Consider the following 20,416-nt stretch of genomic DNA (forward strand, 5'->3'; position numbering starts at 1 on the left):
CTTGGAAGGCCATGATGCTCAGCTTGATAAGAAGAATATATTAGACTCTCAGAGTCTTAGAGCAGCTTACAATCTCCTTTACCTTCTCCCCCCAAAACAGACGCCCTGTGAACTAGGTGGGGCTGAGAGAGCTCTCAGAGAAGCTGCCCTTTCAAGGACAGCTCTGCAATAGATGGATGGATAGATAGGTATTTCTCTCCAAGTTTCCTCCTGACCACTCCTATACTCCCCCCCCTAAAAAAATTAAGCCACTTCCTTTTTAAACAGGCAAGCTGTGATTAATATTCTCAATATGCAGGACTGTTATGTACTTAGTAAAAAGGTAAAAAAGGTAGTCCCCTGTGCAAGCACCAGTTGTTTCAGACTCTGTGGTGACGTCATAGCACGATGTTTTCATAGCAGATTTTTTACGGGATGGTTTGCCATTGCCTTCCCCAGTCATCTACACTTTTCCCCCAGCAAGTTGGGTACCCATTTTACCAACCTCAGAAGGATGGAAGGCTCAGTCAACCTCGAGCCGGCTACCTGAAAACCCAGCTTCCGCCAAGGATTGAACTCAGGTCGTGAGCAGAGCTTAGGATGGCAGTACTGCAGCTTTACCACTCTGCGTCACAGTAGGCATACCCAGCCCCTATTAAGTGCCAATCAGCTGGGCAGCAGGGGATTCACTGGCAGCAAAAGAAGGTCTAGGCTTATGTTGCTGGCAATGCGGTGATATCATTTCCAGTGCAGTGTCTTCACATCACTGGCAGTGCAAGGGCACTCTGGTATTTAGGCAAAAACCCTATGGTAAAAATGACTTCTAGTTTTGAGTTTTTGCTCAAATACCTGAACAAGTACCAAATATTCATATTGTTGGTAAGGTGATGATGATGAGTGATGTCGCTTTGTTACCAGCAAGACTGGCCTAGGCCCCTCTTTTCTCCTGGTATATACCCCCACTGATTTGAGAGCCACAAGACATGAACATTAGCGGTTTGAAAACCAGAAGGAAGGAAGGGAAGGAAGGCAAATAGATGGAGAAGGGAGGGAGAGGTGGAAAGAAGGCAACTTTAACTTTATGTACATTCACCAAGTTGCTGGCTGGCTTGGCTTGGAGAAATGATTTAGAGACATATGCCTTCTCCAAGCTGGCTGATGCAGGGGTGGGTGCTTTGAGAACCACACAATATGTGTGAAAGAGCCACATGTGGTGCAGTTTGGCCACCCCTGTTTTAGAGTATTCGTACATCTTTTTTATCTTATGCATTTTATACTCCTCCAAGAAGCTCAGGGTGGCATAGATCCTCACAACTCCGTGAGATACATGAGGGATGAGAATGTGCGACTGGCCTGTGGTTGCCCAGCAAACTCCATGGCAGAGGAGGGACTTGAACCCAGGGCTGCACCCACAGGCCGTTTTCGCACTTAGCGTTTGCTCCCCTTTTTCCGCGGCGCAATTATGTCCGGATCATTTTTCTCGTTTTCCCACTAGTGACTCTTTGCGGAGTCGCCTTCCCTGAAGCCCCGGCTCAAATCGTTTTCCCACTGGCATCGGCTTGAGTTCGATGCCCTGTCAATCATTTTTTTTTTAAGCGCAAGTCTGGTTGCGTAATGACGTACTAACGTACTAACGTAACATCGAGCTGTTCCCTCCCCTTCTTTTCTTGGACAAACCGCATCACGTGTGCTGCTGCTGCTTATGGATTGGCTGCAGCTGTAGAATCCTCCACAGCCCTTTATGTATTAACGGAAGCATTCACAGTGGAGAATCCTAGCACTAGATTCCCCCCCCCCAAATTCTGAAGCACTAGATCCCCCCCCCAAATTTCCTCCGCTCTCTTTCCCCTCCCCGGCTGGCGCTTGCAACGGGGACCTGACTGATTCCTGCTGCCAGAGCTCCCCCCCCCCCCGCTCCATTCTCTCCTTCCCCTTCTATGGCGCGTGTGAAGAGCGAGGTCGCGTCTATTTTCTAACCGAGCGGAATGTAGCCAGGGAGAAGAATGCAGGACTCCAACTTCCCATTTTATACATGGCGATTTTGTGCAGGTCCAGAAATCCTGGTGGCACAGCTGAGGGAGGCATTCCCTTTTTAAAACACACACACATGAACGCTTTGGCCCGCACCGGCACTAGATTCCCCCCCCCCCCCAACAATGGTCGTTTTCGCATTATCGAGATAACGCAACAGCGAAATAACGCAACTAAAGTCAATAATAATAAAAAAAATTCTAACGAAACCAATTGAAGTGGCAATTGAGGCTATTCCAGGAGGGTTTTTTTTTCCTATTTGTTAATTTCGAAATATCGCTATTACGCAAAACTGTGAAGTTTTTTTAAAAAAATGGCCGTGCCGGCACTTTGGGGAAGCGCCGCGAAAGGCTGATGATTGGCCAAGCAGGTGGATGGGGTGGGAGGACGGAAAGGGAGAGGGTGACGCCCACAAAGCAGTCGATCCGGCGTGGATGGATTTCGCACAGCAAACTCCGCTGAGTGGATCCGGAGTGGATCCGGAGGTTTTCGGAAACTCCGGCAACATGCTGAAAAACATACTCTGGTGTAAAATCCCTGAAGCGCCGGAGCAAAGCGCAGCGCCGGAGCAACATGTGCGAAATCCAAGAGAAGATCCGGAGGTAAATGGGGCGCTACGCCGGAGCAAACGCTAGTGCGAAAACGGCCACAGAGCAACATTCCCTGTTTTGCAGTCTTTGCTGCTGCGAATGCAAAGCAGACACAGGGTATTCACAGGTTTATTCTGCACATTCTTCAGTCATCCCATTGCAGATGCCACCCCCGTTCATCTCACCAGAGGGCTTTGTAGAAAATATTGATAGTTTCTGTGTTGCTATACCAGAAACTGTTACATATTGCTATAGCAACCACTGACTTTTTCAAAGCCCACTGGTGGTGTGGGGAATGGGAAATGGCAGGTGAAAGGGGATGACAGGGAGGGACGGTGGCTCAGTGGTAGAGCATCTGCTTGGGAAGCAGAAGGTCCCAGGTTCAATCCCTGGCATCTCCAAAAAAGGGTCCAGGCAAATAGGTGTGAAAAACCTCAGCTTGAGACCCTGGAGAGCCGCTGCCAGTCTGAGAAGACAATACTGACTTTGATGGACCAAAGGTCTGATTCAGTATAAGGCAGCTTCATATGTTCATATGACAGCAATTAAAAGTTATCCATGTGGACAGAAGTTTTGAAAAGGTACACCATCCCATTCACATGGCATGCAAGCAGTGGGACCAAAGCGGAACATTAAAATAAGGTGTCTGTCTTTAACTAGGCTTTTTGTGCTTCCTAGTAAGAAACAGAAATGCTTAGGCAAAGAATCACAGGGAAGGCATAAGGTCAAAATGGGAAGGAGCTGGGATCAACCAAATTGATAGGGACTTCATAAAAGAGACAAGTTCCTGAGACTGACTGAAAGTGCCATTGAAGAGGCACTGCTTTGTATCTCCCGGCTGGATCTTTTTCTTTTTTGGTGTGTGAGTGTGTATATATGTGTGCATGCATGCCTAGAAGATATGACTGACTTTTGGTGACCCCTAGTGGGGCTTGGACTTTTCAGAGAGGGTGGCTTGCTAGTTCCTGCCTCTGTGTCCCAGCTCTCTGATATTCCTTGGAGGTCTCCCATCCAAGTACTTGCCAGGGTTGGTCCTGCTTAGCTTCTGAGATCTGATGAGATTGGGGTTGCCTGGGCTATCTAGGTCAGGCACTTTTCAGCTGGAACTGATTGGATGCTGTAGTCAGCCGTTCCCTACAGCTGCTGGGCCTCTCCACTAAAGGTGGACAAGAGAGAGCAATTTGTAATATCAGTACGACTTGGTAGCGTGCCGCTGCAGATAAGCTGTGAGGCAAGTACTTGAAGGCACTTCAGGTCTAGCATTTCTATTATCAACCCTCGTGGAGTCCAACAACTGCAGTGGTTTGTAGTTAAGAGCAACAAGAGCTTTGATGAGTTAGGTAAATAGGGGAACTTTGCCCATGAAGGGGTGCAAATAGGGCTTGCAGGCACCTCTCTTAGCAACCCTCTTTTTTTGCCAAATTGGTCCTCTCTAGGAACCATGAAAAACTATGTTTTTATCATAGAGTTTCTGTCATTTCCTGGAGAGATGTGACATCCCAGAAGTGTTGTCCCTCCATTGCTAATAGAGCCCCCGTGTCCCTGCCCCCAGCCTGGCAACCCTATGTGGAAAATAGGTTTGATGCTTGCCCTCTGTTGGTAGGCAATCTGATGTTGTTGGATCTATCTGCTGCGTTTGATACAGTTGACCATCGGTTGCTGATCCGCTGCCTTGCTGATGCAGGGATTCGGGGGTTGGCCTTGCAATGGCTTTCCTCTTTCCTTGATGGTTGGGGACAAAGGGTGGCGATTGGGGGAGAACTGTCCCAGAGGCACTCACTAGATTGTGGGGTGCCACAGGGGGCAGTGCTCTCTCCAATGTTGTTTAACATCTACATGCGCCCCCTTGCTCAGATTGCCCGGAGGTATGGGCTTGGGTGTCATCAATATGCTGATGACACCCAGCTCTATCTACTAATGGATGGTCGGCCTGACTGCGTCCCAAAAAATCTGGACCTGGCGCTGCAAGCCGTGGCAGGTTGGCTCAGGCTGAGTAGGTTGAAGTTGAATCCAATGAAGACAGAGGTCCTTTGCCTGAGTCGTGGGAAGGAAAATCCCCTTTCCAGTTTTTGATGGTGCACCATTGAAAGTGGCGTGCAAGGTCAAGAGCTTGGGGGTGCTACTGGAGCCTTCCTTGTTAATGGAGGCCCAGATAGCAGCCACTGCTAAATCTGCTTTTTTTTCACTTTAGGCGGGCGAGGCAGCTGGCTCCCTTCCTAGAGTGTGACGACTTGGAAACTGATCCATGCAACGGTCACCTCGAAATTGGATTACTGTAATGCCCTCTATATGGGACTGCCCTTGTGCCAAACCCGGAAGCTGCAGCTAGTGTAGAATGCGGTGGCCAGGCTGTTACTAGGGCTCCCGAAGTGGGAGCTCCCGAAGTGGGAGCACATACAGCCGAGGCTGCGCGAACTGCACTGGCTGCCAATTGTATACTGGATTCATTACAAAGTGCTGGTTATTACCTTTAAAGCCCTATATGGCTGAGGACCTGCCTACCTTAGAGACCATCTCTTCCCATATGTGCCCCAGAGAGTACTGAGATCAGGTGCACAAAATCTTTTGACAATCCCTGGGCCGAAGGAGGCCAAATTGAAGATTACGAGATTGAAAAAGGCCTTTTCGATCGCAGCTCCACACTGGTGGAACCAATTACCAGATGAGGTGTGAGCCCTGCGGAGTCTTGTTCAATTCCATAGGGCCTGCAAGACTACTCTCTTTCAGCTGACCTTCTCTTAATGTGGATCCTAGCCTATTATATACAGTCATTACAAATTACAAGAGGAGAACATCTAGAATATAGCACCTGAAAATGTTAGAATTTAATTAATTTATGGTTTTAATTATAATGTTTTAAATGTAATAGCAAATGTTATGAATTGTATATTGTATGATATAATGTTTTATTATTGTAACCTTGCATTTATGCCATATTTTGTGAGCCGCCCTGAGCCTGCTGCGGCGGGGAGGGCGGAATATAAATAAAATATTATTATTATTTCTCTCTTAGACCACCTTTTCCCTTTTCCCTCTTTTCTAACCTCTCTGTCCTCCTCTCTCACCTTCAGGAGAAAGGTAATTTTTTTCTTACCTCAGAGGCTGCTGGGGGAGAAAGCCCCTCAGAAATTCCATTACAGCTGACTTCAGTGGGTGGGTTTGAGCCCTCTACCAGTAACCCACTGATTGACTTCTACCCTTCCCCAGCTCCTTTTCCCCTTAAGAAAAATATAATAAAAACTGGCTCTTGAGCATATCAAGTGATATCACTTCCAGGGAAAATGATGTCATACCTCTCTAACAATCACCAGAAACTGTCTGGTAGAACCAAAGAGTTTTACCATAAACACTTCTATTTATTTAGCACTTTTCCTTCCCATTCTTCCTTCTTCAAAAAAGCCCAGGGCAATATACATCATTCTGTCATTCCATTGTGTTCTCACTACAATTGTTTGAGATAGGTTAGGCTGACAGGAATGGTTAACTCAAGTTCCCCCAGCCAGGCTTGCTGTTTATTGCAGCAGGAAAATGTGGAGGGGCAGACCTTGAAGTGACATCATTTTGAGGCAGTCCTCTAGGAACCCTCGAAATCCCTGTGGCAAAGACCATAGAGACTTGGAGGGATTCCTAGAGCATCACCTGCCTCTTCTGCATTTGGACAGAATTCCTCCTGTACTTTCCTGTACTATGACAATAAGCACTGATGGGCAAATAAGTGGATTAACAGGCAGATAACTGCTGGGGTTGGATAGATACCAACTCTAGCATCACATAGTGGTAGGGTTACCAGACATTAGCTAGCAACCTTTGGGGACGGCAGAAATTGGCATTGTGCATTGGTATGATGTCACTTCCGAGTACATACCTGGAAGTGATGTCACAGTGTTGCACAATGCTGATTTCCTCCCTGTTTTTGCTCTTGCCACTCCATGGAACAGCAATGGGAACTGGGAGCTGAGGGTGAGAGGTTGCCTGCTTCCCTGCATAACTGGAGCTGTGCGAAGAAATGATGTTATTTTCAGTTTTGTGTCTTGAAGTAGTGCCATGATACTGGTGATGGTCTAGAAATTTCCCTAATTTGTATGGCCTTTACTGTAAAACTCCTAAAGCACCCGCCCCTTTGCTTTGGTTCAGGGGTGGCCAGCGGTAGCTCTCCAGATGTTTTTTGCCTACAACTCCCATCAGCCCCAGCCATTGGCCATACTGGCTGGGGCTGATGGGAGTTGTAGGCAAACAACATCTGGAGAGCTACCGTTGGCCACCCCTGCTTTAGTTGATCTATCCAGCAACAGCAGGAACATTAACCCCGATGGATGGCAGCCCTAGGATTCTATTTCTTGAGAAAGACAGGTGTGTATTCATACTGTGCCCACTGCACATATCATTGTACATTGATATAGGCCCCCCAAGCCAGCCTTACAGCAAGAGTTTACCAACAAAAAAGCAGCAGTCGATGGGGATGGCACATTTGTTAGATTTGCATTAGAATTACAGGCCACATGCTGCAATTGGCATGCCTGGTTTCTTGCGTGTGGAGGCAAGTGTGCAAGTTTTGCATCCCCTCTTCTGGCAGAGAAGAGTTTGCCTACCTGGGGTGATGTTTCTTGCTCTGTGGGGATCCTGCTTCTGTCGATGCACTCATGAGGGTTAGTGGGCTGTTTGAAAGCCCGGGATGCAGCGTGTGAATCAATTAGGACTGATTGAAATATTTTCCCTGCTGCAACAAAGTGGCTGGGGAAAGATAAAGAAGCTTTGTCTGGGAGCAAGAAGTCAATTGTCTTTAAAACATCTTGATTTGCACTCCCCCTCACTGAATAAAGAAGGAAGATTTCTGTTCATAATGATGTTTACCTGATCCGGTTATATGCACAGAAGGGGATACAGTCGAGGGGGGTTTTTTGTAACAGGAACTCCTTTTCATATTAGGCCACACCCTCCTGATGTAGCCAATCCTCCTGGATCTTACAGTAGGCCTTCTACTAAGAGCCCTGTAAGCTCTTGGAGGATTGGCTACATCAGGGGTGTGTGGCCTAATATGCAAAGGAGTTCCTGCCACAAAAAATGCCCTGATACAGTCTAATGCAGGGTTTAAAAAAGAATGTATTCAGTTTTAAGTATGCTTAATTCTGTGAGGTTTATAGCCTGGATTGTGGGTGCATAGGTGGCATTTGGTGCAAGCAAAATGTGCCAATATTCACAGAGTTCGCTTTGTGCAGTGGGAGTGAGCTACAGTTGCTAAACTCCAGGTGGTGGCTGGAGGTCTCCTGGAATTACAGCTGATCCCCAGGCAACAGAGATCAGTTCCCCTGCTTTAGAAGGTAGCCGCTATGACAGGGGTGTTAGGAGGGCTGGATCTAACCCAAATGGGACTTTGTGGGGCCGGGTCATGTGTGACATAAAATATAATGTGAGGTAGCGGAGATATAAACTTTGTAAAGGACACAGACAAACACAATTAAAGATATTATTATTTTCTTTAATACAAACATGCTTAAAACTCTTGCAAGATTTTGTTTAAAATGGAAAGGTGGGGAAATAGTGGGAAAAAATGGAAAGGTGGGAAGAAAGTGTCCTCAAGAGTGACAACTTACGATGACCCCTGGTGGGGGGTTTGAGCCAAGAGACTTTTAGAGGTGGTTTGCCATTGCCTGCCACTGTGTAGCTACCCTGGGTTTCCTTGGTGGTCTATCCAAATACTGACCCAGGCTGACCCTGCGTAGCTTCCAAGATGAGATCGGGCTATAGCCTTGGCTATCCATGTCAGGGCCCCCCTACATGCTTAGCAATATTTGAATAAGTTATTCAGTCCATTCAGTCTGCCTGCATTGGCAGATGAATGAAAGCAATCGTTTTGAAGAAAAGAAGCATGCTTTGTTTTTAGATTATCCATACTCGTCTCTCAGCAGGCGTCATAGAAAAGGCATCTCTTCCTGTGGAAAGGAGGGGGAGGAACGTCTTGTCTAAGATGGCAACAGCCTCCCACAGTTTTTGTACACTCTGGTATTATAAACAATTGCAAGTTTTAATAAACAACATTGTTGCATTATGGGGGTTTGTTTGCCTTTTTTGTGGTCAAAGTAATTATTAATGCAGCCAGTTAATCAACTATTTGCTTTGGTTTGTTTGAAATTGCTGTTTTATGTTCCTCTTAGATGCCTGGCCCCGTGGCGCAGAGTGGTAAAGCAGCAGTACTGCAGTACTGTGGTCTGAACTCTCTGTTCACGACCTGAGTTTGATTCCGGCGGAAGCTGGATCCAGGTAGCTGGCCCAAGGTTGACTCAGCCTTCCAACCTTCTGAGGTCGGTAAAAGGAGTACCCAGCTTGCTGGGGGAAAAGTGTAAAAGACTGGGGAACGCAATGGCAAACCACCCTGTAAAAAGCCTGCCGTGAAAATGTGAAGCAACATCACCCCAGATTCGGAAACGACTGGTGCTTGCACAGGGGACCTTTCCTTTCCTAGATGCCTGGAAGGCTTTTTAGCAGAATGGGAATCTTATAAATAAAGGTTGCAGTTCTTCTGGGGTGTTTGGTGACCCCGTCTATTGAGAATCAAGCTTTCGCCTTCTTCAGTAGGTCTCTCTCTTCATCCCAGATTCTCTTTGCTGATGATATTAGAGTCTGATAGCATGTCTGGAATTAGATCTGATTTATTTAAGAGTGCCTGCAGCTCTTTCTGTTCTCTTGATTCATTTTATGTTCTAATCAATTTGGGTTCATAGGTAGGGTTGCCTGGTCCAACTTGGAAAATATCTGCGGACTTTGAAGGTGGAGCCAGGAGACTTTCCCATCCCCCAAAATAAATAAGTAAAAATACAGCAGTGCAGTTCCTCTGAATACAGTCATCGTTTCCTTGTTCCTCAGCAGCTGGCTGCAATTCCACTAAATGAAACTGAACACACACAAAATAAACATAGTTTTTACAAGCCCACACTTTTGTGATCTCACTGGGGCAGTTCACTCACGAGAGTTGTTGAATGTAACCAGGGCTTTCTTTGGTAGAAAATCATTTGCATATTAGGCCACACACCCTGATGTCACCAGAAGTAGCGTCAGCCATTCAGTAGGTTGCTTTTCGTATATTGACACAGAACAGTACAGTGCTATCAGCTGCATTTTACAGATATGTGTTCTCACACAGCTCAGTGAGAGACCTCGCTTTGTCCTCCCCACATGACCAGAGAGAAAGAGCCATGTGTGGTGGAGTGGGCAGCGGCAGGCCCAGCTTCTCCCAGGAGGGGATGCTTGTGAGTGGCTCCCATCTATTGCTCTCTTTGCAAGCCTGTTGGAGACTGGAGAAGGCAGAGAGGACAGAGCATGCGGTCTGGGAATGCATGGCTGCCTAGTGCCTTCCTTCTGCCAGAGATCTTTTGTGCTAGAGACCTGGCCAAGCTGGCCAGAGCTGCATTCCTGTGCATTCCTGCTCAAAAAAAGCCCTGAGTGTAACCATCTGCTGTAATTCAACCAAGTTCTTCAGACTAACCCTGGGGAATGAAAGGTTCTAGTTTACTCATTAGTATCTATTTTACTGTGCAAACAACTTCTGAAATGAATGCAGGACGAACAGAGGGACTGGGCTTCTTCCTTTCTCACAGCTTCTCAGACTCACCAGGAAGACCCACATCACTCTGCCTGCAACCGTCACCCCCATAAAGCTTCCTCTAGCTGAGATTTAAAGGCACACACACTTTCCAAAACACAAAGAGTTTCCAAGCTTCTTCTAAGCCTTTGAAGGTGGAAAGACACATGGTGGCTGTTGGGGCAGTGCTTCCCCCACCGCCCAGGTAGGTGGTTGTATGATCTTGAGGCAGTCATCCTCTGTCAGCTTGACCTGCCTCACAGGGTTACTGTTGTGAGAATAAAATAGAAAGAGAAGAATAATGTAAGCTGCTTTGGGACCCCATTGGAGAGAAAGTTGTTGTATGAAAGAAGTAACTAGAAGATTGACATTAGTAAACCACATGCCCGAGAAGGCATTTAACACAACACAAAGCCTGGTCTCTGCCCCAGTGAGCTTACAGTCTAAAATGGGTGACACTGAGAAAATGGAGGAAGAGAAGGTGAGTGGAATTTGAAGTAAGACCCATTAGAGGGAGTACCAGATTTGAAATAGGGGGACCTGCAGGGGCTCACAAAGGAGCTAGCCTTTGCTTCTCCCTCTGCCTGTACTTTCCTTTTACCGACAGAGCCAAGCTTGGAATACTGTGGTTGCCTAGCAACAGCCACTGTGGGAATCTGTTGCTTAAAGCTACAGATTCTCCTTTTATCATTTTTTTGATTTTGAAAGCTGCCCCCCCCCTTTTTTTTAAAGATTTCACATTTTTGCCAATCTATGGCCCTTTTTAGGTTAGTGGAAAGATCTGTCTTTCCCATTCACCATTCCGGTCACTGGATTTAATTATCCAAAGATATCTGAACTTTACTATTAGAATATAAAATTATTGTGAGAAGCTAATAGGATCATGGGAAACCGTGGTTCCAGAGAACAGACTTTCTAATCCTTCTGCTCCGAGATTTACATGTGAATGTATCACACCAAGCTCCGTGGAAAATCAGAACATTTATTTAGATTCTTAAATGGAGGCTGAGTTTGGCAGGAGGGGGGAAAAAATCCTGTCCATGACTGAAGTGATAGCTCTCTGAGCTGTTTGCTTGTTTGTGTATTTGCTTTGTCTGTCTGGGATTTCTCCCCCTTCATTTGTCTAGCTGGTTTGACAATAGGTGCCGTGATCCTGACAAATTATTCTTGTCACTGTCACTCAGCATTCTGTTGCCTTGCCAGCCTTTAAAACAAAACAAAAGAAACCCCATCATTTTAGTTGGGTGATATTAATTCTGCGTCCTCTTTTTTTTCATGAGGAGAAAAGACTGGTTTCTGGGGTGGAGCTGACAGCTGGGGTTAGCACAGGGGTCCTCGTGTGAAATGGGCAGTGTCTATAGCTCTGCCATAGCTGAAAATCCCCGGATTCAGATTTTAAAATTAGTTGGGAGTATTCCGAGCTGATCTGGCCAGAGGCAGTGCAGGCAAAGGCTGCGGCTGAGCCTTGGCTCAGTAAGTTCCTGGCTGTATGGGACCCTTCACGAGAACAGCCTTTCAGGGATTTTCCTAGTCGGTTAAAGAGCCAGCCAACCCATCTCAGGACAAAATTGTCTAGTACTGGACAAGATTGAGCCTAGTCATGCTGGAGAAATGTCAGTGAAGTTTGAGTGATAGAAACTAGATTATTGTGTGCTGAAAGTGAGCCATACATTCATTTGGTGGCCTTTGGCGTGTCACTTTTTTGGCTTGGGTTCAGCCTTCACATCTGTAAGAGGATGTTTGCGGGACTATTGTAATTGGGACTGAGATCTTTTTAAGCAGCCATGGGAGCTGTGCCTTTTAGCAGATGTTCACAGATGCATATCTCCATGTCATATAAAGCTTCACATGCTGCTTTCTATAAAGCAAACACCTGTTTGGAGGCAGAAGACCAGGCCAGACTTGTAGGGGGTACATTCAGGTCATCTGTGGGTCTTAGTTTTGAACACTTGCGCTGTGTAAATACTGCTGTTGCCAGGTCTGCCTTTTATCATCTTCAGCAGGTCAGGCAGTTGATTCCATATTTCTCCACCCAAGACCTGGTCACAATGACCCATGCAATGGCCACTTCCAGGTTAGATTACTGTAACTCACTCTATGTGGGCACTTACCCTTGAATCTGACTCGGAAACTCTGGCTGGTGCAAAATGCGACAACTCGCCTGCTGATTGCGATGCCTATGTGGGCACATATTCAGCTGGTGCTACACCAGTTGCACTGAGGGCCAGTTAAGTAGTGGATCTGTTTCAAGGTATTTATATTAACCTTTGAAGCCGTGAGCGGCCTGGAACCGGCATATCTAAGGGGTTGTCTCTCCTCATATACTCCCCAGAGAGCCTTGTGCTCCGCTGATCAACATCTACTGGTTTTCCCTGGCCCAAAAGATGTCTACAGCCTCAACCGGGGCCAGGGCCTTCTGTGTCCTGGCCCCTAGCTTGTGGAACATGCTCCCATCTGAGATCAGGGACTCGTAGAACTTACTGCAATTCTGCAGGGCCTGTAAATGCAGCTCTTCCACCAGGCTTTTGGTTGAGGCGGTAGACACCCAACTAGTTGGCCTCCCTGCACAGAAGCTGCCCTGTCCATCTGGAATCCTGGTTCTATATGTCTTGTATGACTTGTGTTACCATCTGTCCAAATATGGGGGAATTCTGAAATGTGATGCATATTTCATCATCTTCTTTTAATTGTTTCATTGTTTTACTTGTTTTGTAAGAATTTATTGTATCAGCTGGTTTTTAAAGTCTATCTAATCTAATGTTACCTGCCCTGAGCCCACTTTGGGAAGGATGGGATATAAGATAAATAAATTAATACATAAATAAATATTAGTATTATTTCATAAATTGTATTCAGTAATCCATGTCATTGATATTGGAGTACCATAGCTTTTTAGACAGAACATGTTCTTGGTATGTGGAGATGTCCTATGAACATGAAAAGGTTCTCTGTTGTACAACTAGGAATGATCTGTTTCTGAGATCTTGGGGAGCCCCTGATTCTTAGGGTAGATCAGCTGGCTTAGATAGATCAGTGGGCTGTCTTAGTGTAAACAGTTTGGTGTGTTCACCAAGTCTCTCCTTCAGTTGCTTTGTATATGCACTTGCTGCTTAAAAGCTCCAGCATATGAATTTTGTTTGGGGAACAGAGTGGGGTTACATGCACCATTCTCTTCCTCTGGCATTTAACTACACAGAGTCCAGGACACACAGCAGTGTGGACAATAGGACAGCAAAGCAGTGTGGATGAGCAGGGTAACCACTCCACTTGGACTTTTTCTCAGTTTGTTGTAATGGTTAGGAGTGCAGACTCTCATCTGGGAGAGCCAGGTTTGATTCCCCAATCCTCCACATGCACCTGCTGAGGTGGTCTTGGGTCAGTCACAAGTTCTCTCAGAGCTGTTCTCTCAAGAGCAGGTTCTCTAAAGAACTCTCTCAGCTCCACCTACCTCATGGGGTGTCTGTTGTGGAGAAGGGAAGGGAGAGGAAAGGAGATTGTAAGCTGCTCTGAGACTCCTGAGTGAAGAGCGGGGTATAAATCCAATCTCCTCCTTCTCCTCCCAGATATATGCTCCAAACCCCTATTCAAATGGGTCAGTCAGTGAGGCTGCGTTGAGAGACTGTTTCCAAAGCAAAAGACTGGAAGATTGTCCTGGTAGCAGTGGGATCTTGGGTCCACCCTACCAGTAAGAAAACCAGCAGGGTGCGGTGGTCAGAGTGGCAGACTAGGATCTGAGAAACCCCACTTCAGATCCCTCATTCTGCCATTGAAGCTTGCTGGGAAACCACAAGACAATCTTTCAGCCTAACCTACCTGTTAGGGTAAAACAGAAGAGCAAATGACGTAAGCTACTCTCGGTCGCTGCTGGAAGAAAAGCTCTGTATCAATAAATAAATAAACAGAAGCAAACAGGTGGCAGATTTTGGAGAGCTGTAAAAAGGGCAGCAAATTGTCAATTAAGTTATGATTTTTTTTTTTGTCACCATGGAGACATGAACATGCGTGAAGCTGTCTTATACTCAATCACACCAGTGGTCCAGCAAGGTCAGTACTGTCTGCTCAGACCGGCAGTGGCTCTCTAGGGTCTCAGGCAGAGATCTTTCACATTGCCCGCTGCCTGATTTTCTTTAATTGGAGATGTCAGGGCTTGAACCTAGGAGCTTCTGTGTGCAAAGCAGAGGCTCTTCCGCTGAGCCACAGCCCCTCCAATCATATTAGATTATTTGGCTAAGGCACCAGAATGCATTGAAACCCAGTTAATGTATTCAATATTCTACCTCACTTTACTTTCCCTCCTCTCCCCAAAAGAAAGTTCAAGGTGACTCCCAAAAATAAAATGACTAAAACCCCATGAAAATGGAAATTGTAGGCCAACAATAAAAATTCAAATCGCCTTCGTAGTTAACCACAGTCCCCCTGAAATAAAAGGTCTTTATGTGCTCACCTGAAGACCGGCAATACTAAGGTGGTACTCCGTTTATTTCCAACAGAGGCCTATTCCATAGGGTTAGCTATTGCTGAAAAAGATGAGAGGGCTGAACTGGTTGTGACCTTCCTGAGGGTTGGGATATGGAGGAAATACTGCTCTGGGGAGCACAACTGGTATATGGGTTCATACCAGGGAAGAGACAGTCCTTGGCATGAGGCTCACTTCTCTGGAGTACTGGCCCTAGACTGGGCTTTCTCAGGTGCAGAGATGCCAACTCCAGTTTGGGAAATCCCTGGAGATTTGGTGGTGCTGCTTGGGAAGGCCAAGGTTTTGGGAGGGGTGAGAGCTCAGGTATGATGACATACAGCTTATCCTCTGAAACTGCTAGTTCTTCTAGGGGAATTGAAATGTGTCATTTGGATAGCAGTTATTGTTCTGGTAGAAGTCCAGGTCCCACCAGTAACAATCAGGTGTAGCCATCAAAACCTGCTGTTCTCTGCCATCAGCCCGTCATGCCTCCATTCTCCCAGCCTTTGCCAAAAACCTCCTTATTCCAAAAATGTATTGGGTTTTTATGTGTTCTGATTTGCTGCTGTTTTAACCGGTGATACTTGTTTTAACATTGGTCATTTCAAACGGGGGCTCTAACATCATGCATCCCCTTAGAAAGCCTTGGGAAAAAATCACAAAGAGTTGCTGTAGGCTTTTCTTTAGGAAAAAAAACCCTAAGTTTTTATTTAATAGGCTTTTCCTCTGTGCTGCTTAGCTGAGAGCTTCATTTGCAGAGCTCTTCCTATTCCACATTTCAGGGCAGAACAAAACTTGGTAAAATATTACCGGGTATTAATCATTACTCAAAAGCAGCTCTCATTAAAGACAAGATTGGTGTATCTTGTTTTAAATTTTTTAATGACTATTCTGTGGCTGCTTTTAGATACTCTCACTGATTGCCTTTTAAAAAAAGATTTCCTCTTTTTTCCTGGGTGACAATTGCATTCTTTTAAAAAAATTCAACATCATGTTTTAAGCTGCCCTTTTTGAAGCAGATTAAAAGATAGAACCTGGAACTGTAATCCGGTGCAGATTCACCCCAGTCTATACCCATAGATTTCAATGAGTTTAGGCTTGAGTAACTGTGCATAGGACTGCACTCTAAATTTTCTAAGGAGATGCATGCATGTCTATATAGGGCTTTTTTTGGTAAAAATAACCCAGCAGGAACTCATTTGCACATTGGACCCCACCCACTAACATCATTATTGTTTTGCACAGGACTTTTTGGCAGGAAAAAGCCCAGCAGGAACTCATTTTCATGTTGGGCCACACCCTCTGTCACCGAACCAACCAGAACTGTGTTCCTGTGCATTACCTGCAGGCCTCATTTTGGGCAGAAGCTCACAGGAGCAAGCTCTAGAACTTCTAAATTTTATTGTGCTCTTTCTTTCTTGACCCCCCCCACCCCCAATACTTGCTTCTGGGCTCCATTGTTCAAACCTCCTGCGGGAATTTTGCTGAACTATGACAAACTTTCTGAGATTTTCCTCACAAAAAATGGGGAAATAACCAAAACAGAGGGTGTTTTCGCACTCACGTTTTACTGGCGCCACGACCCTCCTCACGCCGGCGAATCTGCATGGATTTCGCACCAGAAGCGCCAGCGCACCCAGAAGCGCCGGCTACTTCCGTCGCTAAGCCAGCGCAAACGTTTTCCTGCATCTTTGCGATTTCCGTTTGCGCTGGCTTAGCGACGGAAGTAGCCAGCGCTTCTGGGTGCGCCGGCGCTTCTGGTGCGAAATCCATGCAGATTCGCCGGCGTGAGGAGGGTCGTGGCGCCAGTAAAACGTGAGTGCGAAAACGGCCATATAAAGTAGACAGATGGAAATCTCCATCATGCCACTGTGGTCACATAGGAGAAAGTAACTTAAAAACTATGATGGGAGTAAGGTTTGATTATGACAATTATAATTCAAGAAGCATTTTAAGGTAGATGCTGAGCTGATATAATTTAGTACACCTTCTGGTGTTGTCAGGGGTGTGTGGCATATGCAGAGTTATGCAAATAAGTTGTGCTAATGAGCTCTGGCACCTCTTTTTCTACGAAACGACCGCCTGCTTATCTGTCTTTTCTGTGTCTTCCCCAGTGTAGGAAATCCTGAAGGAGCACCGAGAGGGAAGGAGTGGTGAGAGAATGAAGAAGCCAACTGAGCGGGAGAAGCATGAGGTGGCAGTGGGTAGCTCGATTTAACGGGCTCTGGCTGATGGTCTCATGGGCGCCATCGATATTGGTGCTGACTTTGGGGTGCTGGGGGTTGGCTACCGCAGTCGCCACGCCGCACGAACAGCATGCCTCCACGGGTGCCGCCGCCGCCACCATCACCTCCAGCCAAGTGCCCCTGGACTGGCTGCTCACTGACAGAGGACCGTTTCACCGAGCCCCAGAGTATGCTGACTTCGTGGAGCGCTATCGGCAGGGTTTCACCACCAGGTACAGGATCTACAGGTGAGTCCCGAGAGGCAGAAGAAGGATTGACTCCTAGAAGCATGCCAGGCTGCTTTGGAAATTCCTCACCACTGGATGTCTGTGAGGAAGGGTTGCCATTTCCATGGTTGGGGTAGAGGAATTCCTGCCCCACCCTCCAGTGGCTGTCTTCACTCTGCCGAACAGTACTTGAGAAATGTGGGAACCAGAATGGTTTCTTGCAACATCATGATATCATTTCCAGCCACAGAACTGGAAGTGATGTCATGGCATAGCATTTTGAGTAGATTTTAGGGTATCCAGTCATACGCTTACAACACTTTTGGTTACGTGGCTGGAAATGACATCACAAAGTTGCGGGATGCTGTTCTGAGAGTGCCTACGGAATGGTACAGCTTCCGTACTTAACAGCTAGCTGAATGGTCATGCCCTTCATTATTGGAATGGGAGATCCCTCTTCCTTTCCACAGATATCTGCATGGGTTTCAGGAAAGAGGAGTACATTTGATCTGGACGTCAGCTCAGTGAAAAGATTTCTACTCAGGATGGTAGCTTTGGGTGGCAGCTCAAATGAATACTGTGTTTGGCTAATGTTCTGCTAAGGAGGTCTGGCTATTGTGGTACTGGACAGGAAACAGCAGCTGCTTTCCTGGAGATCTATACTTACATTAGGCCAAAGATCTCTCTTAGAGAATTCTTGGCAACTTGCTTTACTAGAGTTCCCAGGGTTCTTTGGGAGAAGCAAGTACAGTGAGTGACACAAAAGCAGTATATCTTTGCCATGTAGATCCGTGCGGTACAACTGTTTGTGTCTACGGCTGGCTGAGAGGCCCAAGCATGAGGCAAAGCAGCAGGCTTGGAGCAGCATCAAAGATGATGGACTGGGAGACGCGCAAATGTCACCCATGGGGCTCAGTCCGCTGCAAAATTTCCCTGCATCAAAATAAATAACAAAGTGTTCAAGAAAACCACTTGGATGGTAGGCAGCTTCCTTTTATTTCAGGGCAGGTTGTGCAAAAGAATTTCCTAGTGGCTTTGTGCCCTGCCCTGGTCTGTGCACATGTATAGGAGGCATTTGACTCTGGTGAATTATTACAGGATGAGGCCATGGCTTGAAGGCACAGCAGGCTAAAGCTAAAAGTCTGATTGATGGGTGAATAGAAGACCACTTGGGTATCCCATGTGCCATGAGCACCCTGGAGGAAAGATGGCATGTTGGCATAATAAATGTACAGTGGAACCAGTGTTTCCTCTAAGCTGCGTTAGCGTGAGCTGGCTCACAGATTTTTAGCCATCAGCTCACACATTTTTGTCTTAGCTCAGGAAGGATGACCCCAGAGCACAATAATTTATGCAGCAACTCACAACTTTAATGCCAACGGCTCACAAATTAGAATTTTTGCTCACAAGACTGCAGCTTAGAGGGAACACTGAATGGAATGATAAAGATTGCCTACTAGCTATGTATATTACAGTGAATGCACGTACAACCTGTGTGCACTTGATTTTTCTTTGTCCATGCATTGAGTAATTCTTAGATTACATTCAATGCGTGAGCAGCTGAACTGTCATTTGACACCTAATTATCTAGGTCCTGGGTCGTCCATCTCAGCATCAGACCATCTGTTCCACAGATAAGCATGCAGAGATCCTTGTTCACAATATGCAAGGATTTTGGGTTTGGGGATGGTGGGAGCTCAGCTTCTGAGAAGGAGCAGTGGCTCAGGGGTAGAACATCTGCTTGGCATACGGACGATCCCAAGTTCACTGCCTCCAGCCAAAAAAAAAAATATGCATGGGGTATCATAAGAACAAAACGGCAGTCTTTGAAGGGGAATGATGAGGAGCCACTCCCCTTGCAAATCCAGCACGTATCAGTGAGGTTGCTCTGCCATGTGGCATTCAGTCCACCCAGCTCTGGGCTTGGTGAGCAAGCTAGGCATCACCTACTTCAAGATCCTATCCCTCCCTGAAAACTGGCATACACACCTGACCAGGTGCCTCACATCCCCTCCAAGGGGGTCTTTCGTAGAGTCTGAGAACCACTGGCGTAGTGAACAAAAGGAACAGAAGAGGCAGTCATTGAAGGTGCTTGGGAACAGAGCAATGTCCATTGTGCATGCGATGGAAGGGGGGAAATTTCAATCTGGCCCATAGAACATCACATCAGGAGGGATATTTGCCAGTCTCTAATTTAGTATCAAGAGAGCCCCGTGGCGCAGAGTGTTAAAGCTGCAGTACTGCAGTCCTAAGCTCTGCTCATGACCTGAGTTCGATCCTCAGCGGAAGCTGGGTTTTCAGTTAGCCGGCTTGAAGTTGACTCAGCCTTCCATCCTTCCGAGGTGGGTAAAATGAGTACCCAGCTTGCTGGGGGGAAAGTGTAGATGACTGGGAAAGGCAATGGCAAACCACCCCGTAAAAAGTCTGCCATGAAAACGTTGTGAAAGCAACATCACCCCAGAGTTGAAAACGACTGGTGCTTGCACAGGGGACCTTTCCTTCCCTTTCCTTTTCCAATTTAGTATAACCCTGACCTGGATAGCCCAGGCTAACCTGATTTCATCCGATCTTGGAAGCTAAGCAGGGTTGGCCCTGGGCTAATATTTGAATGGGAGACCACCGAGGAATACCAGGGTCACTCATAATGCGGAGGCAGGCAATGGCCTTGAACTTCTCTTGCCTTGAAAACCCCGCGGAGTCTCCATAAGTCAGCTGCAACTTGAAAGCACTTTTCACTGCCAATTGACTAGAAGGAAGTTCTGGAATACAGCTGGATCAGGGGTTGCCTTGAGTAGACTTCAAGCTACTTAGCTATGAAGAATCATCGTAAATATTTCAATAGCTCTTGTCAGAGTAAATGAGCAAAGCCTGCTTTATGAGGCGGGATCAGCGTTTCATTTCTTTCTTTTAAAAAAAACCCCCAAACCCCGCTGTAGTTGTTTGCTTACTTACTCACTGGCTTGCTTGCCTTGGCACGCTGAAACAGAGCTGCTCACGCATCCAAATGGGATTGGGAAAGCAGACAGTTTAGATTGTCAAACCCAGTGAGGATGGAGAGAAGCTGGCAGTTGCACTCAGATTATCATTTCCCTCCAAGGAGGGATTTGAGAATTCACTATTACTCCGGTGTCATTCTCACTTCTGTGATATTTATTGCGATGGTTGTTTTCGGAGCTGGCTTCTTCTGCCAGCTCCCCAAAGGACACCAGTCCTGGAAAGGCTTCATCTGAAATCAGCATCAGTGTGCGATTCCCCCCTCCCCTGCTAAACTTTCTTAGGGTTCCTTCAAAGGAGTGATGCTCTCAGCCTGAGTTAGCACCAGAAGGGGATGA

General features: G+C 46.5%; 1 protein-coding gene across 1 annotated transcript in view; it reads left to right on the forward strand.

The window, feature by feature from the left end:
* The first annotated feature begins 16,750 nt into the window (after nt 1–16,750).
* Nucleotides 16,751–20,416, forward strand: part of BRINP2 (BMP/retinoic acid inducible neural specific 2) — a 57,197-nt gene continuing 53,531 nt past the window's right edge. Inside the window, exon 1 of the mRNA XM_060232481.1 lies at nt 16,751–17,105. Within this exon, the coding sequence (XP_060088464.1) occupies nt 16,822–17,105 (284 nt within the window). The 5' untranslated portion in view covers nt 16,751–16,821. The remainder of the gene's footprint in view (nt 17,106–20,416) is intronic.

Source organism: Heteronotia binoei, chromosome 2 (assembly GCF_032191835.1).
Source record: "Heteronotia binoei isolate CCM8104 ecotype False Entrance Well chromosome 2, APGP_CSIRO_Hbin_v1, whole genome shotgun sequence".
NCBI lineage: Eukaryota > Metazoa > Chordata > Lepidosauria > Squamata > Gekkonidae > Heteronotia > Heteronotia binoei.